Genomic DNA, 27,245 nt, shown 5'->3' with positions numbered 1-27,245 from the left:
TCTAATGTTTCAAGAACTCAATTTATTTTGGATTTTTTTTAAATCTGGAGAACCGGAGAAAACCCTTGCAGTTAATTTCTTTCCAATGTGTTGCTCCATAGAGTGCTAGGTTGGAGGTTCATAAACCCCCACATAACAATCTTCCACCTACTTGAAGCCATGTGCTTCCCGACAGGGAATGTCTGAGGGAGAGTGAATAGTGCTGCCCTAATCCACCACTTAGCAGCCAGCCATCTAGTGGAGTTGACAGGGACCTGGGGAGAAGGTTGTCTAGCCATCAACCTTGGGGACTCTGCAAGAACCAAGGAATCAATTCCTAAACAGAGGAGGAATCAAACACATTTTCAAGGTGTAAAAACAACAATTATTCCAGCGAATTGCATGGTGACACTTAACACTGGAACATTGAATACAAGTGGGGGGGAGTCCTGCCTGGATGGGACTTCACACTCCTGGCAGCTAGCTAAAGAGGGCTTTGGCAGAGGTCCAAGAGCAAACTGCACTCCCACCAAATGAAAGACTTGAATTTATATAGCACCTCATCATGTCGCTCAGAAATGTCTCAAAATGCTTCACATACAATCAATAACTTTGGAGTGCAGTGACTGTTGTTATGTAGACAATATGGCAGCCATTTTGTGCACAGTGGGATTGCACAAAGCAGTTAATCTATTGTTTTTTTGGCTGGTGTTGGCTGATGGAGGAATATCAGCCCCAACTCTAGGAGAGCTTTGGCACAGAATCTGAACCTCTGGAGCAGGCTGAAGGGGGTCTCAGTTTAACATCTCAGCTGAAAAATGGAGCACCCTCTTGGTACTCCATTGGAATATCAGCCTCAGTTCTGTGCTGGAGTCGAGTTTGAATGCACAGACTTCTGACTCAGGTGAGCATGCTACTGACTGAGGCAAGATAACAAGCTAAGTAGCAGAGATGTGAATCCAAGCAAGCAGAAGAAGAAATCTGGGGGACAACTTACATAATAAAACAAAACCATAGCTGCCAGCCCACATGAATATGTTGAAATGATTGTTACACAAATGGCACTGTTGTATGGCATGACACCTACCATATTGGATGCTTAAGCACTGGCTTTAAGCCTGTAAAATTGGCGTGGCGCCAACAAATTTCTAAGCCGTTGTATCTAAGGCGACGCTCACATTCAGGTGAGGGGAGTAACAGATGAACTTAAAAGGGGCACCATCTTAGAAATATCAAGTCTCTCTGTCCACCTGGGAGGATGCTGGATGATCTGTACCGGCTGTGTCTGTTACAAACTCCCAACATTACGGATATTTCCCCTCACTGCCTTGCTCTATTGAAATGTTGAAATGCACAGCAGCTTCAGGCAAGAGAAAAGACAGCATTTTGTTTGTAGACGCTTCTACACCTGAAACGTTCATCTGTTTTTTCTCTTTACAAATGCCGACATACCTTCTGTGCATTTCCAGCGTTCACCGTTTTTATTTCACATTTCCAGAACTTGCATTTTATGTTCTATTTATCTTGCCCTGTTTGGTGCAGTGTAATCTGAAGGTTTTGCCTATAACTTTTGCAGTTGGAAGCCAGTAATGGTGATCCATGATCCTTCTGGACGACTTGTAAAATACACATGTTTTGTTTAGAAGCAGCAGCTTGACATAAATACGTGAAAATACCCCATCACATCACATGGTGATCTTGTCCCTTCCCCCAGAAAAAAATAGTTTGCCTAAGAAGGCACGTGAATGCATTAAAATGCACACGTTTATGTTGTACAGATAAGACGTGACATTGAAAACTGATAAGGAGCAGTGCACTTACTACACAAAGGAACAAAAAGGTGAGGATTTGCAGCTGCAGTTTGTTACATGGTGACTTCCTGGAGCTGATAATGAGGCCCGAGCACTGCACCCCCACTGTTGGCTCCGTGCCTGGACACAAATGGACTGACCTCCCTGGATAAAGCAAGGTCATTTCATTTGCACAATTTACTGGTGCTCCAAGCCCATCTCGCAGGGCCATATTTTGGGTGCCAGCAGGCCCTGTAGGGCTGCAGGCTACCTGTTGTTCTCAGACTACTTTCCCGGTATGGGTGAGGGGCACCAGGCACTGGGTAGAGGGCAAAGGGCATGGGGGGGGACATGGGTGAACTGAGCAAGATGGTGCCAGGGGGCAAAGGGCAAGAAGTGCTCAACTTTTTTTTATGGTGGTCTTCCCTTCAGTGCCCATTACAAATGAGTCTGTGCAAATAATAGAGCACTGTTGAGGTACTCCAGCTGTTATATGGGTTAGGCAACTTACTTAAATACAACTCGGGGGCCTAATGAGCCCAGTACACAATTTGTGCCCATCACTTGTATTGGAGGCATGCTGAGTATCTCAGATGATTTGTAGGCCTCAGGTCTCTCTGCCTGATTTTCTGGGGAGAGGGCACTCAATGTGCGTTAGTGCTATTGTATTTTCAGCCCCTCTCCAGTCTCAACCAATCCAATAAAGGTTAGTGCTCAGCAAAGCACAAAGCCTTGGCTCGGTGCTGGCGCTCTCGCGTCTGAATCAGAAGGTCGTGGGTTCAAGTCCCACTCCAGAAATTTGAGCATATAATCTAGGCTGACACTTCAGTGCGGTACTGAGAGAGTGTTGCATTGCTGGAGGTACTGTCTTTCAGATGAGACATTAAACCAAAGCCATTTCTGCCCTCTCAGGTAAACATAAAAGATCCCATGTCACTATTCGAAAAAGAGCGGGGGAGTTCTCCCAATATTTATCCCTCAACCAACATTACTAAAATAGATTATCTGGTCATTATCTCATTGCTGCCTGTGGGATCTTGCTGTGTGCAAATTGGCTGCCATGTTTCCCTACATTACAACAGGGAATATATTTCAAAAGTATTTAATTGGCTGTAAAGCGCTTTGGGACATCCCGAGATCATGAAAGGCGTTGTATAAATGCAATTTCTTTCTAATTCTCCACAGGACAGTCAGAAGAATCAAAGAGAAATCAACCATGGCTGGTTTCAGTGGTTGCAGAGAGGCATCAGCAGAGGACTGGAAGTAGGTTGATGCCTGTTCTCTTGTCTGGGGAATGTTGTGTGGGGATAACTTAAAAAGTATAAGGAAAAAAAAAAATGGACATTAAGTATAAAAAGCAGGTAACAAAGGGTGTGAGCACTATTAGTGTGCAACTGAAAGACCAAACCAAGTTTGGAGTGGGATATAAGACTAAAGGCCAACATATAAGAAGTACCTGATGGGTCAGTTGGTAAAGTCAGTGTACATAGACCAGAAGGTCCCAAGTTTGATTCCCAGTCTGTGTTGAGTTACTGTTGAGCTAGTTGATTTCATTGGTGGCGCTGTAAAAGCGTTTCAATTGGCTTTCAAGGACTCTATTTTAGAGTGGGGACAATCAACTAGGGTTCGCACTGCTATCCAGTGACCCGTACTGGAAAGTGCATGTTTCTTGTCAGGTGAGAATAGGATTTGGTTGAGGGGTGATGTTCCCCATAGTTGAATAGCTCGCCAATGTTCACTGTCTGGGCTCATTCCTGGGGAATGGCGACTCGGACAAGGTACCAGAAGGCTGCTGGCACCATGAAACCATACCCAGCAGGAACCAATGCCTTCAGGAGAGGAAGAGAGAAAAAAGGACGTATACTGGAAAGTAGAAAAGTCAATCAAGATAGAGTCCTTGTAACAGTTTATAAATTATTTACAGAACCCGCAGACCATCTATCTACATATATAAAAGTTTTGAGTCTGTCGTACTTCAGACATCACATTTCAAAGTGTCACACTTTGTTAGAGATATAAAACATTCTTTAAAAAAGATATAAAAAAAGAGAAAAATAACCAGTCATTTGCTGCAGTACACCCTCTAATTAACCTTAGGAGGTGCTTAAGAGGAATAGGCCTCTAACTGACCTCAAGAGGTACAATTAGATCTTGTGACTTTAAAGATACAGGCCAGATTACGCACAGCTGAGACTTAGCAGCATAATAATACACGTTGGTATATAATGTTGTTGTCCAACCTACTACGAGCAACAACACGGGACATCTGCTAGTGTACAATAAAGGATGCAGTTGATCAGCAATATCGAAGGAAAAATGCACAAATGGACAATGGAGGTAAAAAGCCAAAGCTAGGAAAATGAACAGAATAAGATGAGCACTAAAAGTTTGAAGATCGATATCGAAAGCCAATGACAATATGAGCAAAAAGCACCAGCACATGTGTATAAAATGTCAAAGGTGAACAACAACATTTTACCAAATTGAGTGGCTGACGTTTCTTGCAAAGTATCTCCATTTGCAGTACACTGAACGGTACCCACTAAGAAAGAGACATCAAACACCCAGACCTGCAATAAACCTGCTGGACCTACGCCTGAACCAAATTAAATTAAAATGCACCAGAATGTTTAACTCAAAAATGCAAACAATGATGCGACCTTATCATGTATAATCAATCAACAGTTACAGGAAATACCATTAATATCAAGATTTAAAAAGGTCATCCTGCCGCTAGCTACAAGAATTTTTTTTTAAAATGGTCTGTATCATGGCATCGGACTCCGATAGGAATGCTGATAAAAGTCGTCAGTTCGCCTCAAAAAGTGTAAAACCGTAGTAAGAAAAAGATTCCATCTCCCATTAAAAAGAAGTTTTTAGGTATTAACATTTGTTGGAAAAAAAATAGATCAGTGTCTTGCTTGTTGTGGCCCATATTAGTAATTTTCTCAAAGCAGGTCGTCAGTTTTATCCAGGCAGAGGGCGGAGGAGCAGGACAGCATGCAGAGTTCTATCAGGAGTGATGGATCGAATGGCCTCCTTCGATGCTGTAAAATTCAATGATTATAGGATTCTTGGGTCCACCAACTTTCTTGGATCGTGATGTGGGCAATTCCTGCACTCCTCCTTGAGGATCACATCTCTTAAGCGTGTACATTATTCTGGTATTTCCCTTGCCTTCTTTCATTTGAGAGTGAGAGAGGAATCAGGAGATCGCTTGGGAGATGGGGCTATCCCAGCATTCACAGCAGCAATGAAAGCCATCCATTGAAACCATGGGCACAACAGAATGCCTGCTTCAGGGAAAGAAAGCAAGAGAACTCAATTGCTAATCCCACAGCTGGGAAAGAGAAAACAATAGCAAAAGGGGAATAGAGAAATGGAGAAAAAGAAGAGAGACAAGGAAAAAGGTTAAGAAATACAATATATATGTATGTACACTTAATCTTCCCTGTGGTACAAATGCTACTTGTTGCTTTCAACTACCTTTCTGGTTTTGATACTTCAGTTATGTTCTTGTGATGGAAAATCTAGGATTTGTCTAATTTTGGGAGCTCTGCCTACCTGACCCTTTAGGTATGAAATAGTAAAAGAGATGCGGAAGAAAAGAACTTCAAGGACTAAAACATATTTTTTCCAATGCTTTAGGGATGTAATCTAATTCAAGACCCAAGGGAAGAAAAAAATAATCATTGGCCACTCTGCGTATTGGATCACTAAAGATGTACAACTCCACAATTTTCTTTAAAAGCTAGCCGAAATCCCATGGCATTGCTCAGGAAGAGTTGGAGGATGTGCTGTTTTCTAAAGATAGGAATGTTATGCTATATAACACAACAACCACATGCATTTATATAGCACCTTTAACGTAGTAAAATGTACAAGGTGCTTCACAGGAGCGTTATTAAACAAAATTTGATGCTAAGCCACATAAAGAGATGTTAGGACAGGTGACCAAAAGCTTGGTCAAAGAGGTGGATTTTAAGGCATGTCTTAAAGGAGGAGAGATCGAGAGATGGAGAGGTTTAGGGAGGGAATTATAGAAGTTGGAGACTAGGCAGCTGAAGGCATGGCCATCAGTGGTTGGGCGATGGAAATCAGGGGATGCCCAAGAGGTCAGAATTGGAGGAGCACAAAGATCTTGGAGGGTTGTAGGGTTGGAGGAGGTTACGGAGGGGCAAGACCATGGAGGGATTTGAACACAAGGTTAAGAATTTTACATTTTAAATACACAGCACATTACTGCCAGGCCAACTCATTTATGATGACTGAATGAGTGAGTGAAACTGTGTTCTTATTACATGATTTTCTAGGATTTTACATGTGTTACTTATTCTGAGTCAGAGTATATGCTGAAGTGTGAGTGCTGAAGTGTGACAGGAATTGAGTGATACTATCAAGAAAGGCAGCCTCAAATTTTGTTTACTTAGATGTCACAATTTTTGCTGTTTTTCTTTACCTTTAGAACTCTCAGTTAACTAATTTCACTCTTTTGAACTGCCATCAAAATCCTTCCTCCGCCTTTTTTTAAATTGAGAAACCTAGGTGAAGGACCATGGCCCATCCTGCAGGGCACCACCAAGGTTGGAAAGAGTAGGAGATAAGATGATAAAATTGAAGAGGTATTGGTCAGGTGATGCCAAGCTTGTAAGTTTATAATGTACCAGTTATAAGGGAAAGGGAAGACTTTGGGAGAAAAGGAGTTCCACAGCATTGTGGTCCTGGAAAAGAACAAATTAGATAAGTTATAGTTCTCTAATGGAAAATGAATTAGATATCAAAAAGACAGATGGACGCTAGACAAGTTCCTGCTGTTTTAGGTCACTTTAGTGGCTTTGATGTCCAGGCAATAACATGATGTGACTTGTACCCGGGAATATGACCCAATTACTTCACAGAGCATTGCAGAAGAAATCATTTGCCATCCCAGTCTAAAGTATAACTGTAAAACTTTGATTTTCAAACTTTTTTAGGACTTAAGATTTGGTTTAAATAGAACAACAGGGTTTTATTTTGCTCTGTGTTAAAGTAAAATTCTTTTACTAATCTCTCATTAGAAACCTCTTCACTTTAGTCAAATAATTCTTCTATGACTTCACACACAGAGGAAAATGTATCCCATAATAAGAAGCCATTAGACACAATGGCCAAGAATTTGCTACAATGGCAATATTGGCAACGAGCGCCGTAAGTTAGTCTATCGTACTCCCTGATCCTCCAGTGGCAAATTTACACCACAATTTGCTGGAAAAATTATTGGAATACATTGCAGCGAGTATAGCGCATGATCGGGAGTGGCGTGGCCAATGAACAGTTAAGAATTAATTTTGATTGTTGACTTCTGTGGGAACTTCAACCTAATTTATTTGTTTATTTATATTCGGCAGCAAATGACTAAAAGATATAAACAGGGATAAAAACTGAATAAATATTTCCACAAAGTTCTTCTGTAACTCTCACTTTGTATCACGAGGCCCTGGCTGGGTGCTAGGAATTTTAAGAAGAGTGCTGTACTTCACCTGTGATTGACATCAGAAAGCAATTTCGGAAGCAATGCAGAAAACAATCACCCCAAGAGGCAATTTCACCGTGTTTCAAGGATTACCCTATTTTTTTTAATGACAGTATTTAGCAGTGTGAGAAACATGTATAAATACCATTCGCATTTGCATTACATTAAACCATCAAAAATGTGAGCTCTGCTTTGATCAATCTCGTTAAGAAAATTTAGAATTGAGATAGCAACCGTATTAAAATGCCCAGAATCAATGTTGCCTCTTTTAAACGTGTTTCTGTTTTGATTCCTGTGTACTGTTTAAGGTAATTGACAAAAGAACCAGAGGCGAGATGAGGAGAGATTTTTTTTTGCTCTGCGAGTTATTATGACCTGGAATACACTGCCTGAGAGACTGGTGGAAGCAGGTTCAATAATAACTTTCAAAAGGGAATCGGATAAATACTTGGAGGGGAAATATTTGCAGGGTTATGGGGAAAGGGCAGGGGTGTGAGACTAATTGGATAGCTCGTTCAAGAAATCGGCCCAGGCACAATGGGCCGAATGGCCTCCTTCTGTGCTGTATCATTCTATGATTCTATACTCACCCCACCAGCACCATTGTGCAGCGATCTCAGTGGCTTTAATTCAGCAAACTCCATCTCGCCATTGATTTTAATGGGACCTGAATTATAATTATCTGTTCAACTGATTTGTCAAGGGAAAGGGCGGAGCTGTGCAAAAGAATCAGGAAATTGTTTCGTGGTGTAAGTGATGGGCTGAGTCACTCCTGGCTTGCGCCGTAAATGCACCATTTCTATGGCCCAAGTTTCCAGCAAATTCTGGCTCAATGTTTCTTTGTATTCTTAATGGTTTTAATGTTCTGTAATACTTGCAATTCACCATTTCAAATGGTTCCATCACTACACAGTTCATGATAGAATGGTAATCCCTAATGTAATGCAACTAAAAATACTCTATCTGGGCACAACCAAATTTGGAAGTATTGCTGTGTATTTTTCACAGGGGATCTGGACTAACTTGTTCAATACAAGAATTTCGATAGATGAGGAAGTGCTGTGTTATCACCTGAAACATTCAGGGTATAAATAAAATTCATGTCTGAGAACCTTTGTTTACTTAGAACTGAAATTTCTCTTGTCAGTTAATTTTAGTGAAAAAGCATAAATGCAAATGGAAATAAGAACTCATGCTGATTTTTTTCGACAGAACAAATTCACCTCCTTATTTGCATGTGAGTTGTACACATGAGTCATAAGTTTAAATATTTTCCACTTTCACTATCTAGCATATAACTACTGTTTATAACACATTGATGGATTAGATTTGTGAAGTATTCACTAGAAATTTATTGGACTTCCGTTTTCTTGAAATAAGATTTGCCAATATCTGCTCAATTTAACTCTGAACTTAAATAAACAACTAGTTAAATGAAAAGGAGTGTAGAATTGCACGTTTCCAAATTGAAACAAAAATACCTTACACTAGTCTATCATGGTGGCTCACCTTGGATTTTTTTTAAAGCCATGTATCATTTTCACCATGATGACATCATGGGGAAGTGACACGTTGTGGAGTTTAGACATAAATCAAGATGTCATGTGTTTGTAAAGAAACTGAAAAAAGTTTGCGAAACACTTTTTTTTAATGAAGATAGTGCCATTTTAACCTGCAGTTGATTATTGGTAAATAATATGCCAGTATAAATATGCTTTTTCAAAATAGGTAAATCGATAAAGCGTGGCTTTTTTTTTGTTCATGGGAGGTGCGTGACACTGGCAAGACAGTATTTATTGCTCATCTCCATGTGCCCTGAGGGCATTGAGTCAACCATGTAGTGTGGAGTCATGCGTCATGATGGCAGGTTCCCTTGCCTAAAGTACATTAGTGAACCAGCTGGATTTTTAATGACAATTCGACAGCCTGGTTATTTCTGGTGCTATCCCACAAATTATCAGATTTATTGAATTCAGTTCCACAACTTGCCATAGTGTGATTTGAACTCACATCCTCTGGGCTGTTAGTTCTGTATTGTAACACAAAGCTGGAGTTTTAAAAACCTCAAAATTTTAGGAGGAAGGAGAGATACAAAGTCTGTAAATGTTAGTAATCTGAAATAAAAGCAGAAAGTGCAGGAAGTACATGAAAGGTCTGTTAGCATCTGTAATGTGAGAAGACAGGTGTGGGTCATCACCTAAAACATTAACCTTTTCCTTCTCTTTACAGATGCTGACAGACCTTCTGAGTATTTCCAGCATTTTCTGTTTTTATTTGAGGTCTACAGTGTTGAGTGGGATTAATACATGATAAATTATAAAAATTATTAGATTACTTAACATTAATTATGAATAACAAATTATAGAATTATACAGTACAGGTGGCCATTCTGCCCATCATGCCCGTGCCCGCTCTTTGAAAGACCTATACAATTAGTCCCACTCCTCTGCATTTTCCCCACAGCCCTGCAAATCTTTCAACTTCAAGTATTTATCCAATTCCCTTTTGAAAGTTATGATGGAATCTGCTTCCACCACCCTTTCAGGCAGGGCATTCCAGATCACAACAACTGGCTGCATATTCATTGTAATTTTCACAAGATAAATTCATTAGCATATCTTGCATAATATGTTCCCTTCGGATAAAATCCCAATGATAGTCATGCAAACAGCAGACAGACAATAGAGACTCAAACCGTTGCCTGAGAAGCAAGAGCCCTTATCAGAAATAACCTTCAGGCCATTTGCCTCATTTGCATTGACGTCAGCGCTCCGGGCTCTCTCTCTCTCTCTCTCATTACCCGGAAACCGCGTTCGCGTTGCCAACGTGCGCCCCCCCGGGGGGGGGGGGTGGGTGGAGGAGAGAAAGGAGCGCGCACGTCGCGCGTGGCCGACAAGCCCGCGCCCGCGCCCGCCCCTCGCACTACACGACACGACTCCACCGCCGCCGCCGCCTCCTCCTCCTCCTCCCTCAAGCCGCCGTGCGTGTGCGTGCGCGTGCGCGTGCCGCCGCGGGGTCGCTGCTGGTTGTTTTCGACAAGATGGCGTCCAGCGGTGCAGTGAGGAACGGGAACCTTCCTCAGCCGCAGCAGAAAACCGGGCCGGCCAGGATAGGCTACTACGAGATCGAGAGGACCATCGGCAAAGGCAACTTCGCCGTGGTCAAGCTGGCCACTCACATCGTCACCAAGGCTAAAGTAACGTATTAGCTTTTCCTGCAGATATGTATATACACACACACACACACACACATAATTTTTTTTTTCTGAAGTGATAATATCACCCTCCAACTTCTATCTACATCTCTTCTCATGGCGCTTTGCCGCTGTGCGTTCCCCCCCCCCCCTCGACTTCTGAGTGGAGAAGGTTTTTTTTTTGGACTCTCTTCCCCCTCTGCTGCTGAGGTGGGAAATTCGTCGCTTTGATGGAGCGTGGGTCTTTTCGGGGTAAAAGCCCCGTCTGTGTTTGACAGCTGTCATTGGGACCAAGTGGTCCAGTCAGGAGAAAATGTCTTGTTTACCACCTTCCTCCCCCCCCCCACCCTTCCCCTCTTCCCCTCACATTTTCATCTTAGATTTTATTAGCAACGGAGAGAGGTTTTCTTTTTTTTAATGTTTCTCTCTCTCTCTGTTCAGTCAAAGAGGTTTGTGGAAATGTCACTTCAGTCTCTTTATAACAGTGTCCGGCCGGAGGGGGTCAGGCCAGGCCGGAGCTGTCAACTCGGCCTGTCTTGTAGCTGCAGATCTCGTCCATTGTGAATGTGTTTTTTTTCTTTCCATGAGTGAAGAAGTTTTGAAGAAGTTTCAGGGACTGTTTAGTGGCCAGAGTTCCGCCTGGACCCTACACACTTTAAGTAGCTAACTTGTAATGCACCATATGATCCTTCTGCGCTCATTGATCTGAGTTAAACACCCAGTTAATTTCAATCTCTTTCACTTCGTGAAATGTACTAAAAGAAAACATTCGTTGAGGATTCAACAAAACAGAATCATTTTTATAGTTTACTTCAAATAATATTTGGGTATAATCATCATTGCTGCTGCAGAGTTCTGCAACACTTTGTAATGCTTTTTAAAATTAAATGATCTCAAAAGACTTGATCTAATTATAAGTATAATTACAGTACTTTATTATTTTTGGAGGCCAACATGAGTATTTACCTATTTCTAGTAAATTGAATGAAATTACTATTGACATGGATAAATTTCTTGTAAAGGCTCACTGTATGGGACAAATTACTCATTAAATGTAGGTTGTTCAGTAAAATGGAACTTTTTTTATTTACTAGAAAAATTTAGTGTCAGATCTCACAAAACAAGGGGAGGTTGCACATCTGTCAATTCATGTGTATTAATATATTTTTAGTAAAGATTGAAGGGGAAAATTTCAGTTACATAGCTGTTCACGCCTTATACAATAACAGATATACTGCAGCATAGTTTGTAAAAATGGTTTCTGCTGTCATTAAAATAGGTTATATGCTGAGTTTCTATAGTACAGAGCACTCTTTTTCAGTAAAGTGGATTTTTATTGTGTTTTAACAGGTCCAAACATGGGAGCAGCCTTGTATCTGTTAGTGTAATCAGTTATTTTATTTATACGCTGCATTAATTTTGCATTTTTATATTGAAATATTGGAAGTAGAATTGTTTTCTTCAAACCAATTTTGTTTTGAAATTGCAATTGTGATTATCAAAATTATTGAGATGTGAGCCAATGATAAAATTACAATTGTGTGGTGATAATACCATTGACCATAATTGTTGGTGTTATTGTGTATTGTATCTGACTCTGCAACACACTAAGAGGTGTCTTGCTTTACAGTAACAATGAATGTCAAAGAACTGATTTGTTAATGTCTTTCTTAGTCACCTATTTTTGAAGTAAGTGCCCTTTAAAAAATCTGCTGTGCCATGGTGATAGATATGTAGTTACTGTACTGATGTGTACACAGTGGTTACGCAGATTCTTTCTATACATAGTATTACAGCTTGATGGTAGCTTGTATATTAACCTCTAACACTTATATTTGTATGCTAAGGGTATTTCCAGCAATTGTTTAATGTGTGCTGTCCTCACACATCAATAGATTTACACCTTAGTAATCTTAGAGTCTCTTGCGTGAAAATCTCTGCACTGTAGTGCAGAAGCGGATTAATTCTTGGTGCTGTTTATACACCATGTTTTACTGTTAGCGGTGGAATCTCTATTTTGAATGCACAACCTGAATGCACAACCTGAAAAATGCCAACATTAAAAATGAAGGAGAATTGCTTATTTAGGAGCTAGGGTTTGTGACCTATTCTTTCCACTCTGGAGCTGTATTAGCTGGGCACATCAATTTAGCCACAATAATTAGTTGTGAATGGATAAACTAGGTCAACAAAGTAGCAACTGGATAGAAACTTTGTTGTTTTACTGAGTGTTGCTTAGTCGATTGACAATAGTGTTGTGATCTAGCAATATGTTGTGGCTTGATAGGGTTTCTTCTTCCATTCGGTTTTGTTTGTATGATCTATTTCCATTGATAATTTCAGGAATTAGCAACATGGATTTATTTTTAAAAGCAATTTTGAATTGTATCTTAACATTCTGTGATGTTTTCAAAATGTATGTATTCCATTATTATAACATTTGGCATTTTTTTGAATAGCATTATGTTGTGACAATAAAGCACTGACTATGTCTCCCCCCCCCATTTGGCCCTTCCCCTTCCTGGGTTATACATCACTTTGTGACTGAGAGAGCAGGCATGTGACTTGCTCTTAGGCTTCTGCCAATGCTGCTTTGTACTCAGCTACGAGGATATGAACAAGAGTGACCCAAAGTGAATCACCATGTTCTGTTGTGGGAGAGTCTTATCAATGTTTCCAAAGTAGTGAATTTACTACATAATCTTGTGATGTTTTTCATTTTGGTGCAGGAATGACATTGCAGACTTGATATTCCAATCTACATAATGTTAGGAAACTATTTTTCCTTTTTTTCCATATTTTTCTTTCTTGTTATAGCCGCACAGTGAGAAATTGTCATTTCCCTGTTGTTTTTTTTTGGAGGTGGGAGGGGAGATTTTCCTAAGCCTCAACTTGCCCACAACTGCTGTCAAAGTTGCTCTGTAATTGGCTTACTTGAAAAGTACTTTCCTGATTCAGGATAAGGACCCGTGTCAGTTTTTTTTTCCTACCCCTGAGATGGAAGTTCCATTTAGCAGTATTGCCAAGAAAGGATTTTATTTTGATTTCAGGGAAGTGGGAGGAAAGCCAATGAAACATTGTAGTGCTTCTATGAGGAAATGTTGGTGCAGTGATGACTTTGAGCTATGCATAGGCCTGACCAGAAGGATCTTAGTGGCGCATTTAATGAGACAGAACTATTGAAAACAGGTATGAGGCTAGCAGATGCCAAATACGTCCTTAATTTGGATTGGTCTGGGTTTGTTTCCACACTTCTAAATTGACCTCAAAGTATTTGATTTTTTTGATTTGAGGTAGATTTCTGAAAATCCGAGACTAAGTACCGGAATTATTTTACTGTCCAATTCTCATTGCCTTAAGCCCTGTAATAGTCACAGCGGGAATTCTAGGTATTGTGAGTTTTGAAGTGTAATAAAGGCTGGAGATGTCACAACTCCTTTTGACCATTTGATAGATTGTGAAAGAAATGTATCGAAACAATATTTAAATGATAAAATTCAATTAAAATATTACCAGCTCAGAAAGATTTAATAGTCTGCTGCTAATTCAAAATACAAGTTTTATGCTAAATATTTGAATTATCCAATAATTTGAAGTAATAACTTTTAATTCAGAGGAGTAGACTGTATTCCAAATAAAAATTATGATGTAGTATTTTCTTACTGTGGAGTTAATTCTTGTAATGTTGTTATGAGGATATCATAAACATAGTCCTTCAGTGATGGCATGGAGAACATAAATGTTACAAAATTTGGTTATGTTTGAGCAAGCTTATTGTCCAGTAATAATTACAGTATTGCACTTTTGCTTTCAAATAGTCCATTTGGCCAATAGTAAGCACTTGACCCTGGCACCATTTTCTAGTAAGCTCAAAGGCAAGAGTAATTATGTGACTTCTGAGAGGGTCAGTTTCTAGCATTATTAGCCAGTGGTAATCATTGTGTTCTTATTCTGTTTGATTGACAGGGCTCTGGACCAATGCTGGCAAAAGCAGGCTGTGCAGTAATTTTGCGGGTTTCACTTGATGCAGTAACGACAACAACCTGCACAATACTCATAAATCCAAAACTCAGTACCTATGGGACTTAAGTCCATAATCAGGATCAGTGTTAATGTTGTAAGCCCTTTTTCTTTTTGTCAGAAATCCGTACCATTTGGAGCCAGCCTGCTTGCCTCTTGAGTGTTTCCAGGGAAACAATTGCTGCTCCTGCATCATTACTGGTCTTACTCTGACATCACTGACTCTGCAATTGTGCACATAGGTAGAGCATATGCTCGTGATTTTTAAAGATTTTTTTTTTCTTACGCAGGGAGAACAAGAAAGACAAAGAGGCAGCAGTGGGGATAGATACAGCAACAGGCCCGGGCAGACAGAGGAGTAGGGTATTGCACAGGGAGAGAGTACAACCCAATCTCAGCTTAGAACCCACAAGCAATGCAGTATATGATGCACTAGTGTATTACAAAAATGATGTGTGAGAATGTCACAATTTTAAAAAAATGGAAGCTTATGTTCATGATTTATGATGTTATCTGAACTCCCCTGAGATTATTTTCTTGTAATTGCCCATCCAAGTACCACCCAATTATATTTCGTGATCTTCCTCATTTATGTGAAATTATTTTTTTTTAAAACAGTTTATAAATTTTGATTAATGTGAAAACAAAAAGAAACTGCTGAACTATGTGTAAACTAATTCCTTGCGAACAATTCTAGCACAGTCCTAGTGCTAATAGAATAATGACATTTATTTTATGTCTACTGGTAATATCCAACTTGACCTCTGTATTTGCTTCATTCACCCTGAGGTTATGGCTATACACTCCAACTGCCTGGCCAATATTAAGACCTGGATGAGCTGAAATTTCCTCTAGCTTCGGAGCTGGCAAAACTGAAGCTGTCCTTTTTAGCTGTTACCAGTACCTACATGTCTCAGGTCTTGACTTTGTCAACCTCGCTGCCACTTCAGCTAAGTCTGGAGGTGCAGAACCTTGGCATGCAGGGTTATGGGGATAGGGCAGGGGAGTGGGACTAGCTGGATTGCTCTTACATAGAGCCAGCGTGGACTTGATGGGCCGAATGGCCTCCTTCCATACTGTAACCTTTCTATGATTCTGTGCTGCTTGACCCCAAGCCGTAATGCTTCTTTTCCCACATCCATTCTATTACTGTTTTCCGCCTCTGTCTCCATCCCTACCTCACATCCTCTGCTGCCAAAACCCAAATCATCACTGTTCTCATCCAAAGGCTTCTCTTCTCATTTCCAGCCTCCACAAGTTACAATTCATTTTGACTGCCGCTGCCCATATCGTCACCCAAGCATCCATCACTCCTTTGCCTATCTGCTGGATTCCCACGTCCTTGTCAATGCTTTTGAATCCCTCCATGGCCCACATCCACCCTACTCCGTGATCTCAATATGTCCCTGCATGAACTCTGTGCTTCTCCAAAACCAAGTCACACCTTCTTCTCTGCTCCAGCGTTGCTGGCTGTTCTTTCAGCTACTGTGCCTCTGTCCTCTGGAACGTGAATCATTTTGTTTTACCATCTCAACCCCCCTCTTGCTTTCAAAAGCCTCCTAAAAACCCTTCTCCTTGACCACCACCGCGCCCCCCGCCCCCCCCCTCCCGTCCAACCTTTCTATTATCTTTATTCCTCTTCAGCATCCACTGTTTTTTTGTGTGCCTTGCAAAGCATTTCTCTGTATTTGAGGTGTGCTTTAGAAATGTCAATTGTTGTAGGAAGGAATCCTTCTTGCTCCAAGTAAAAAGACTTCCTCACTACATGAGATTATGTGAAAAAAGTGAACAGAATAATTTAAATTGTGTGGAACTTCAGTTTACACTACAACTGTGAGTTATGTGTTCAACCACCTCAGTAAAGTTCAGTATTCAGATTTAACTGCTTTCCCAATGATTTATCATAGCTTGCGTGATAATCAGATTATCGTGGTTTATATGTCACAGTGGGGTTTATTGTTACAAGATGTCTAATATCGCGCGATAGGTTTTCCAACTGTAGTAAAAGTTACTGGTCTCTTTTCTGGTAAAGATTACATTTTATTCTCTGTAGAAACATCATTGAATATATTTTGCTTTCTAGGGAAATATGCATAAACAGTGCATGCCAGGAAGGAAGGAATATTTTAGGCAGGAAAATTGTTTTTTGTGAATCTGCACTGTGACATTTTTTTATGATGAATTTGTTTGGAAGAAACTATGATTAAAGGCCTTCCGTATGTCAATTTACTGTTTAAAAATATTTTCATTGACATTGACATTGACAAGAATTTGCAAAAAAATAATTTCCATGTGTGGTTTTGCTTTGAAAAGTAATGTGTGGAATATGCCCTGTATAAATTAATTTTTTAACCAAAGAAGGGGTATGTTTTGCCATGGTTATACTATATCAGGAAGGTCAAAATCTAACCTCTGAAACATGATATAGTTGATCTTCTGTATATAACTTACTTGGGGCTGGTGTAAACCAGATCCACTCCAGAGGTGGGTTTCACTTAGATCCTGATCTAGATGCAATACTATATAAACTACCAGCAGGTTTGGACTGGTCTTCTGCACCCTTCTCTGCATTACATGCCATATCATCTCCCTTCTACCCATCATCAGGTTGTTGTTCAATATAAATCTTTTTTAGACCGGGAGGCCGTCGATTGGCATTCGTTTGCCTGTTGATGACATTGGAGTGTATGTATTGTGATGAACAAGACATCACATTTGTGTGGGACAGGCTGGATGGGCCAGTAGGTTTTTTCTTGTCCGTCATTTTTCATACGTTGGTCTGAGGAGTATGTGCTGGAGCACTTGACAGAGGACCACATGAAGATTGCCATTTTCCTCTCCAATAACTTGTGACTATGGAGAGCTTATCCAAACCGTGGAGCATCTTGTGAACCATTGCTCGCTATGATCCTTCCCTGGATATATAGCCTCTATTCACTCTTTTTATCATCAGAGGCCGTAGACTTGATGATGAACATGGACGTCGAAATTTAATGTTGCTTTTCAAGCTGCCATACAAAAAAAGTCTTTTTTCAAGAACAGATTATTTGATCATGTAGGTATATGCATGCCTAGGTTCAAAAAAACTTCCATTGTAAAGTTACCCTCTTTCTTGTTTATAGTTTTTGTGGGATATATAGGTGGGACTTCTGCACTAATCTACATGTGGACCAAATGTACTGAACCTAGTTTACAGCAACAGGTTGCTGCAGAAGCATGCTGTTTGATTATCCCTTTGCACAGTAACCTTCTATTTGAGGAGATAAATAGCGCCGAGGAAAAGCAATTCAGATCACAAGCATAGTTAGCACATTTAGCAGTATAAGAAGAAATAGATAAGTAATCCATTGAAGTTTGTTTTTCAAGTGTACAGTTGTGTGTTGTAGCTTTGCTAACTATGACTGTGGTCAGAGGGTGAGCAGGCTGTAAAAGAAGAAGTGGCTTGTTAATCTTAAACTAAATTCCATAACTTGATTTTTTGGGCTTTCTCTCTATTTCTATTTAACTGAAAAAACCCCCATTGTTTTAACACTTGCGTTGCTTCATTTCTTCCACTTCTGAAAAAAATATTTGGCAAGTAAACATTTAGAAGTACCAAATAAAACCTCACTTATTTGCCAGATTGTTTTAACTTTTAAGTAAAACGTAGGCTACTGATGTCCAGTGTAGCTTAGCAGGCTTGTGCTGTATTTTTTTACAAAAATAAAAAAAATGGGGAAAAGTAGGAGGGAAGAGATGATACAATTCAAATGTGTGTGTATAATCTGTCATCAAATGACTGTTATTGTGGAATTTTATTAATATTACCGTTGTTTATGTTGAGGCAAAAATATTGTTTTTGTTTACGTAACCATTTTTGTATTGATTGCAAACAATTTTGTATCACAGTAATGGAAAACAAGTCATTGTAAATTTATCGTTAACAAATATAGCATCAGGCAACGATTTTACGGTGCATTCTCACTCAGCTTTGATGCAAAGCTGAAACTGCTTCACGTTGATGTTAAATTTGGAGTGTAAATTAGGTGTGAAGGCCTGAACTGACTCCGAAGTGAAGTGTAATGAGAGGCCCGCTCTTCCAGGTGTAGTGACAGTCCACTTTGTTTCAGTGTCGGGTCGGTCTCTGACACTGGACTCGGGCTGAATTTACACCATAGCTGTGGCATCGGATTGAAGTGAAACTCCTTGACACTGACATTACTGTTGTAATGTAAATACGCCCTCCGGAATGCCTCCTCCAAATCGCACGCCATCCTGACTTGGACATATTTTGCTGGGTCAATATCCTGGAATTTCTCACCGAACACCATTGTTAGAGCACCATCGCCAGAAGGACTATAGCAGTTCAAGAAGAAGGACCACTTCAGGACAATTAGGGATGAGCAATAAATGCATTGTCCACATCCCAAGAACAAATTAAAAATATGCCATTTACTGTTCAGAAATTATATTTTTCAATGGTGCGTATAAAAGCAACGCTCATTACTTGAAAATTGGGTTATATTGAACTCTGGTGGCTTGTGGGTCACATCACTCGCACCCTTTGGTTAAGGTTCACTATCTGCGTGATGAGGCTGGTGATCTTACTGTCAATGCATGTTGAAATGGTTTGTTTGTAGTATGTCAAAACCCTGGGACCAACGCAGGAGTTTGAAAATATCTAATTCACTCTGCCAGTGTTTTCTTTTAAAACAGGTTCACAGTAAAGAGAAAATACAGATTAAAAAAAAATAAAAGCATTGTGATTTCTAACTGCACTAACCATTAGTTGGTAAGGAAATAAAGGATGTCCCTGATGCAGTTCTAAATCTGGTGGCTTTTGAGAACTGGTTTCTTTAACATTTGCAGTCAGTATTTGCTTCACTGTACTCTTTGGTCAGTAGCCATTTATAATGTAGGTTGACCACACTGTTCCGGGGGAAGTGTGGAGGTCTAGAAACCTTCATTGAAGAGCAGAAGCCATGTAGGACTAATCAAACCATAGACATTTACAGCACAAAAGGAGACCACTTAGCCAATCGTGCCAATGCCAGCTCTGTGCCAGAGCAATCCAAAACTAATCTGCCTGCTCCCTTCCCCAAAGTCCTGTATTTTCCTCTGCTTCAAATATTTACCCAATTTTCCCTTAAAAGATGCATTGGTTTATGCAAAGCATTCTATGTTCCTCTGCACAAAGACGTTTTTTGTTATCTCTCTCCTTGCCCCCTTAGTGATGATTTTTAAATTGATGACCCCTTGTCACTGACTCCTCAACCGGAGGATATAGTTTTTCCCAGTTTACTTTATCAAAACCCTTCAGAATTTAAAAAACTTCGATTTAATCTTCTGTTAGATTTCTCTGCTCCAGAGAATAGACCCAGCTTTTCAAATCTGTCCTCTTAACTATAGTTTCCCACCCCTGCTATCATCCTAGGGAGTCTAAGCTGTATGCTCCCTACGACTTTAATGTCTTTTTTATAATGGAGCACCCAAAACTACATATAATACTCTGACTGTAGCCTAACCAATGTTTTATACAAATTTACCATTTCTTGTACTCCATGCCCTTTCAACATAACAGAAAATAACTCTTTGATGCAACCTGCTGATGGTACCTCTGTTCTTGTTATAGGAACATTCAACATACAATGTTTTATGTTTCATGATATGCTGTATTTAAAGAATATATCACAGCAGCAGGGTTATCTAGGCTTTTAGATTTTCTGATTTTTAAAAATGATGCCACTTTTCTCCCTTTACCTATTCTTTCCTATTGGCATTATTCATGTTGTGATGCTCTGGTACCTTATTTGGTGGGCTATTTAACCATTGATGCTATCATAGCCAAGTCTATTCCTGTTCTCGCCTGATGTCCATTTCCATGTGCTTCCAGCAGGAGACACTAGATTTCCCCCAAACTCTATTAGCCCAGAAACACAGAGCAATTGTAGCATTCCAGTGTTGCTCCAGTTGAGTTAATCTTCACTCAGTACAGACCATGGATTGAACCTGGGGTCCACCTGGTGTATATAGGTCACTGCCACACCATAAGGTAGAAGTTGGATTAAGTTTCTTTTCTGTTAACATTGCATGAGAAATCCCATGTCCCTCTGCGTTTGGAGGGCACAAGATATGAAGGTGCAAATTACACATTAGATTTTACAGCATGGCTGGTTTTAGGGCAATAAGTATAACTTTCTTATCTATATTTACACTTGGATGTTGAAATTTGATCATGTAAGTGTTCAAGTGGAATAGCATACAGTGCTGTTTAACTTGTCTTTGGTAGGTGCCAAACATGTGAGCTAATGAAAACCCAGTCTGTATTTCTCATCTGGTATTTTTGTTGCAGTCAGAAACAAAAGTTCAGATTGTATCTGGCCTGATCACTGAATTCATTTTTGTTCTGACATTTTTAAATAGTTTATACAATTTGACACAATATCTTGTGACATTCAAAAAATCTGACAGAATGCTGCGAATGTTTGTGCAAGTCCCCACAAAAGTGAGAGGCCTGGGTAACTTTGCTGCTTTTTGATATATTTTATTTAATGGAGAATTCATTTTTAAATAGCGTATAAAATGTTTTTAGGAGATGAAAATTAGTGATATAAATAGCCTGAATTAAAATTTGAGCCGTGAAAATTCAAAATGGTAGTTGAAGCTAAGTGTGCAAAATTATCAGCAGAAAAGGATGCAGAGGGCTATGAGCAAGTCATTTGAGAATTTCTTAGCAAGTAAGTTGATATTTGATGTAATGATGTGACCCTAATACATACCAGATGACATGAAGTTTTTGAGTGTTGTAGTAACTACTACCCTGTACAACTGTATGCTGCAATAGCAGCTACATTGAGTTCAGGTTCAGATTAGCTTATGTGTGGAAAATGTTTCCAATCTCAAAATGCTGTCCATCACTTTTTATCTTTCTGATATTGAGCTAACATACCAAGTAAATTAAGCCCTGTTGCTTTCTGTTCTTAACAGAAATAGAGCTATCTCTACAAAAGTTGTGGTCAGTGTAATGATGCCAAAGAAGAAACAACCTGCCTCATGTTACCAGACATACCTCACAGCTTAAACGTCTTGTGCGGCCTAGTGTAAATAGGGCTACATGATATGGTATGAACAAAAGAAATAACCATCACAATTAAACCTATGTTAAGCCTACAAGCTGACATGTAGAGATGGCATTTGGTTCCCCATTTTGTCTTTTCAACATCCACAGCTGAAGACATCCACCTGCAGAGACAACCTGCCACCTTTTAGCTGGGAAATTGTGTTCCTACTGATCTAGGTCCATTCCCAAGTGAATTATATAACATGATACAATTTGCATCTATATGGTGTGTTTGAAGTAAAATGTCCCAAAGTGCTTCATACAGGTGAAAATGGAAACCGATGAGGGAAGGAAGAAAACTTATGTGACCCGAGGTGTGGTGAATAAAGGTAGATAGTTAGGAAGTTTTTGAAGGAGGTCAGAGAGGCAGAAAGCAGAGATGGGTTTAGGGAGAGCGTTCCAGTTTATGAGGCCAAGACAGCTGAAGTTACTGTTCAATTATGGCACACGATGAAGAGTTTGCAAAGGAAGCGAGAATCGGAAGAATGGAGGTGCATGCTGGCATTTATTGCTCAAGAAGGTTTCAGAGGTAGGGATGGGTGAAGCCCTGGAGGGACTTGGAGCTGAGGGCAGGGATTTTTAGTTTTAATTATTGGGGGAAGGAGAGCCAGTGGAAGTTGGCTAGGACAGGCATGATATGTGAGCAGGACTTTGTGGGGGATAGGATGGGGGTGTCAAGTTTCAGGACAATTTCCAATTTGCGAGTGTTGAGTAGCTAAGCCTGGAGTGACAAAAGCGACGATAGTTTCAATGGCAGCGGGGGTGAGGTAGGAGTTGAAGGTAGGCAATGTTGTGGAGATGGAAATAGGTAGGCTTGGTTGTGGCTAGATTGTGGGGTTTGAAGCTCTGTTCCGACTCAAACAGGACACCGAAGATGTGCACCTAGGTACAACCTGAGCGAGCAGGCTGGGAAGGGGATTGAATCAGGGGCTAGGGTGTGGAGTTTTTGGTGGGAACAAACCATAACTTCAGTCTTGCTGAAAAATTGAACAACGTTCTATGTTCTTATTCTTCCATTGCTTGATATTGGGTAAATGGTGGGATAGCACATTGGCGATCTCGGAGCTGATGAGGGTGGCCTTGAGGTGGAGCTTGTTGTCATCAGCATACGTATTAAAGCTGATCCCATGCTCTGAATAATGTTGTCAAAAGATCACATGTAGATGAGGAAAAGAGTGGGATTGTGAGGCTAGGATGGGATTGTGTGGTACACCAGAGGCGATTGTGCGAGGACAGATAATGTGCTGGCCAAATTGTGACAGGTACCAAGCAAGGGCAGTGCCACAGAGGAGGATGGAGTATTTGGCGAGCTCAAGGATAGACGTGCATCGCAGTAACGGTCACAAAGGATGTGCTTAGTAACTTTCATTGAGGCAGTCTCGGTGTTGTGGGCAGGTTGGAAACGGGACTGAAAGGATTGAAAGGAAACATGAGCATGGAGTTGGCTGGTGATGGTATGTTCGAGAATCTTAGAGAGGAAAAGGAGGTTAGTTATAGGATGGTGCTTGGGGAGAACAGAGGGTTTTGAGGATGGGCTTTTTAAAGAGGAGGGTGATGGCAGTCTGGAAGGGAGGGTGGAATGGAGCCTGAAGAAAAAAAGCCATTGATAATGTAAGTAAGCATTGGCTGAGGAGAGGTAGTTTTTTGGTGAGGAGTCAGGTTGGGAAGGGATAAGAGGCCGTAGGAGGTGGGTGTCATGGAGCAGATGAGCTTGATGAGGTTGGGGGAGATGGGGTACAAGCTGCGGAGTGGTACCTGGTTGGCACATGAATATGAGGAGAGCTGAGGGAAATTGAGGAAGAGAAGGGGGAAGTGGCTGAGGCAGCTGTGCAGGTAGTCTTGAGCTGCAAGACAAAAAAGTGCATGAGCTCCTCACATTTGATGTTGGAAGTAAAAATGGGGGAGCAGAGAAGGGAGATTGGGTGTCTATTACTCAGCTCCCAAACTAATTAATTGCATGCATTCCTAGAGAACAATTTGTCAAATCTTCCAATTATATATTCTAGTCCTTACAACAAATAATGAAATTAAACTAATATGACCACAATTCACATCATATGCTTTAGTAACACTTCAGTTCAAATAGTGAGATTGTTGTAGCACCCACTCCTACAATGCAAAATCTCACTATAAAACTAGTTCGATGTTGATTAAACCACTTTGTTTCTGTTTAGTAATAAATTCTAGGTTATGTGCTTTCCTACATATTTAATCAAATTGACAATGTAGGGGTGTTGATCATAGATTTTTTAATATGTACTTTTTATATGAAGCTCTGAAGCTAATTTATGGCACTGCATTTCTAGAGAAAGAAGGAAATTCATTGCCCTGTACTCCTCACTCTAGGATTTGATTGCACTAACTACATTGGCATTCTAGTGCAGTCCCGAGGGAGTGCTGCATTGTCAGAGGTGGCATCCTCTGAATGAGAAATTAATGAGGCCCTTTCTCTGTTTCAGTGGTTCAGATAGATATTAAAGGTCCCATGCCACTATCTGAAGAGCAGGGAGTTTCCCAGGTGTCTGGTCACCTTTCTTCCCTTAACTAATACAGTCATAAATGGATTAACTGGTTATATCATTTATTGTTATGAATCTGATCTTACAGTGAGCAAAATGGCTGCTACATTTCCTTAAGTAATAGTCACTAATCTTCAAAGTGATTCATTTTGTGTTGAGTCCTTTGATTTGTTTCTGAGAGACATAAAAGGCACCATATAAATGCAAGATTGCTGTTTTCTTTTTGTGTCAGAATTTGAAAACTAAAGAACAAAGATGATCAGCAAATATTTTCAAAAGAAAAGTAATGACAATATTTTTTGCAATATAGTTTTCTGCATAGTTAGTATTGTCTTTGGTCGGATTTTACTCCGTGCCCTACCCGGCCAGGCCACATTATCTTTGTAGGTTTCCTCATAATACACACCATATCCTGATCAAAAGTGCTGGTGACTTACTGTAGCTGCTAGTAGGTGTGCAAGAGTAGATTGCTGTTGCAGGACATTCTCTTCCTAAAGGGAAAACACATTTCCTTTACTTTATGTCGCTTTCTGATAATATGATTGAAATCAGGAAATTGCCATGTGGGAAACAATGGATGCAAAATTTCATCCTACTGCTCTGTGACAGTGCATTGGTACATGCAACTTAAAACCTCCTGTGCAAGTATGGGTTTAATAATATTAAAGGAGTGAATTCTTGGCAAGGTGTTTAGGCAGGTTCCACTGAAACTCAAGAAACTGCAAGAAAACCAGGACAACTGGATTGTAATAAAAAGCTCTGAATTTTCAAGCTAAATATAGCAAGTTGGCATTTCAGTTTTGCCAATTGAGTACCTGCCTAGGCATATTTTCAGTTCTGCAACTTGGATGAAAGTTGCAGAATACATGTGGTGTTCGGTGCAATGGAGATATTTCATATTGTAGCACATCAGATGCCGTGTAAACAAATTGAATAGAATATTTAAAACCAGTATTATAGATAAAATCCTTGTCCATGAGTTATCTGGTAAGTCTCATTTATTTATTCTTGATTGCAACACATTTCTAATCATTTCATGAAATACCAGCAGGGGTTGTATTAATGTACTGTGCTCTGCTTTGGTTTGCAAGAATAGTAGAACATGAATTATTAGCTGTGCGAGGGTCCTTCCCATATTGGAGACCTGCTTATCTGGAGCTGGAGCCAGGTGTAAAGGGCTGTCAGAAATGCATGACAACCTCAGACCTACCAGTGGCTCGTTGTCGAGCCAATTAATAAAATGTTGCATTATTTAAGAATGATGTATAGGGTGAGCGAATCTAAAAAGAGGGGAAAGAGAAAAACAAAAAATATATAATCAGTAAGATAACGAGAAAGCACTCAGTCTTGTCCTCGACTTTTTAAAAAGGCTGCTGAGGAGTGGTTGAGTATATTGACTTGTTCACTTGTGTACAAATGGCTAAGCTTTGGGACCTTGTGTGGGAATCGTGTGAAGCCATGTCTGATTTCTCTATCATGCAAATAGCTTTGTTACTGGGTTGGGAAAAGTATTGTATTATGCATCAAGTGTTGTATATGGGCAACTAAAATGGCTGGCTTGGCAAACTCGGCATTAGTTGTAATTGCTGTGGCTACTTAAAAAAATGCACTCTGGTTTCTACTCACTGACACATTCTTTGCTTCTAATCTGTCTACACAATACTATTGAACCTAAACAGCATTTTATTTCAATTGTGTGAAAAGAGACGTGCTTCGCTTTCAGCTTCGTCTCTTCTGAGTGTGATTTTCAAACTCAGCATCTTTTTTTAAATGAGCAAGTACTGATTTAGTGTCTGGTTTGATATTGATTTTATTATCAAAGTGATAATTAAAGGACCAGAGATGGAGAGACTGGGTGGCGGAGTGAGTTGGGGTACAGTACTTTCACCTCCGAGCTCTGGTCCAGAATCCATTCTGGCTTTAACATCATCAGTGTAATGAGGTTGGCCATTTCCAATCCTAGCTGATTAACTGCATTAAAAAGAAATAACCCTCCTTGTCAGTCTGTAAATGGACTAAACTGTAGCAAGCTCCTGACTCCCCAAAACCTTTCCAGCATCTACAAGGCACAAGTCAGGAGTGTGATGGAATATTCTCCACTTGCCTGGAAGAGTGCAGCTCCAACAACACTCAAGAAGCTCGACACCATCCAGGACAAAGCAGCCTGCTTGATTGGCACCCCATCCACCACCGTAAACATTCACTCCCTCCACCACCGGCGCACTGTGGCTGCAGTGTGTATTATCTACAACATGCGCTGCAGCAACTCGCCAAGGCTTCTTCAACAGCACCTCCCAAACCCACAACCTCTACCAGCTAGAAGGACAAGGGCAGCATGGGAACACCACCACCTGCACATTCTCCTCCAAGTCACACACCATCCTGACTTGGAAATATATCGCTGTTCCTTCATTGTTGCTGGGTCAAAATCCTAGAGCTCCCTATCTAACAGCATTGGGAGCATGTGGGAGTACCTTCACCACGTGGACTGCAGCGGTTCAATAAGGTGGCTCACCACCACCTTCTCAAGGGCAATTAAGAATGGGCAATAAATGCTGGCCTTGCCACTGACGCCCACATCCCATGAATGAATTTAAAAAAAATGTGCTCCTTCAGAATGTCAGTGAAGCACTGCCTCTTAATTGATGTGCATCTTCTCGGGATTGTGGAGTAGTTCTTAAACTAAGGAATTTATGGAAAGAAGTATAAATAAGAAGATCTGGGACTTACTGCTTATAGATTATCTTAATTCATATATTCAAATTAAACATCACTTAGAATGTAGCACATAATTAGGAAAAATAAGAAAGCAAAGAATAAGAAAAGGCCATTTGGCTCATCAAACCTTTTCCTTCAGACTTATATAATCTGTTCTATCTTAGACTCAATCTTCTGAGGAAGGGTTCTGCAAAATTTCTCCCTGAACCCCAAGGTAGTAGTGAAATTACAGAATATCTATGCAACCTAACAACCTCCATTGTACTTTCCTGTCAACTAGCATTCCACAGATAACATTTTCCAGAGATTCTTCCAGAAATGCAGGTACTATCATAGTCTATGAAGTACTGATTAGGCAATCTCTCTTTATTCTTATGCCTGTAACTTTCAATCTTGTTCTAGTCTTATATTTTCT

The 27,245-nt window shown here is 40.2% G+C and overlaps 1 protein-coding gene across 4 annotated transcripts in view; it reads left to right on the top strand.

Annotated features, from left to right (window-relative positions):
* The first annotated feature begins 10,293 nt into the window (after nucleotides 1-10,293).
* The window catches only part of sik3 (SIK family kinase 3), a 267,857-nt gene continuing 250,905 nt past the window's right edge, over nucleotides 10,294-27,245 (top strand). For all 4 annotated transcript variants that reach the window (XM_067970950.1, XM_067970949.1, XM_067970948.1 and 1 more), the window contains exon 1: nucleotides 10,294-10,477. In XM_067970950.1, the coding sequence (XP_067827051.1) occupies nucleotides 10,322-10,477 (156 nt within the window). In that variant the 5' untranslated portion in view covers nucleotides 10,294-10,321. The remainder of the gene's footprint in view (nucleotides 10,478-27,245) is intronic.

This window comes from Heptranchias perlo, chromosome 33 (genome assembly GCF_035084215.1).
Source record: "Heptranchias perlo isolate sHepPer1 chromosome 33, sHepPer1.hap1, whole genome shotgun sequence".
In the NCBI taxonomy this organism is placed as follows: Eukaryota; Metazoa; Chordata; class Chondrichthyes; order Hexanchiformes; family Hexanchidae; genus Heptranchias; species Heptranchias perlo.
Note: the sequence above shows the minus strand (reverse complement) of the source record. Positions and strands in the feature narration are given on the sequence as shown.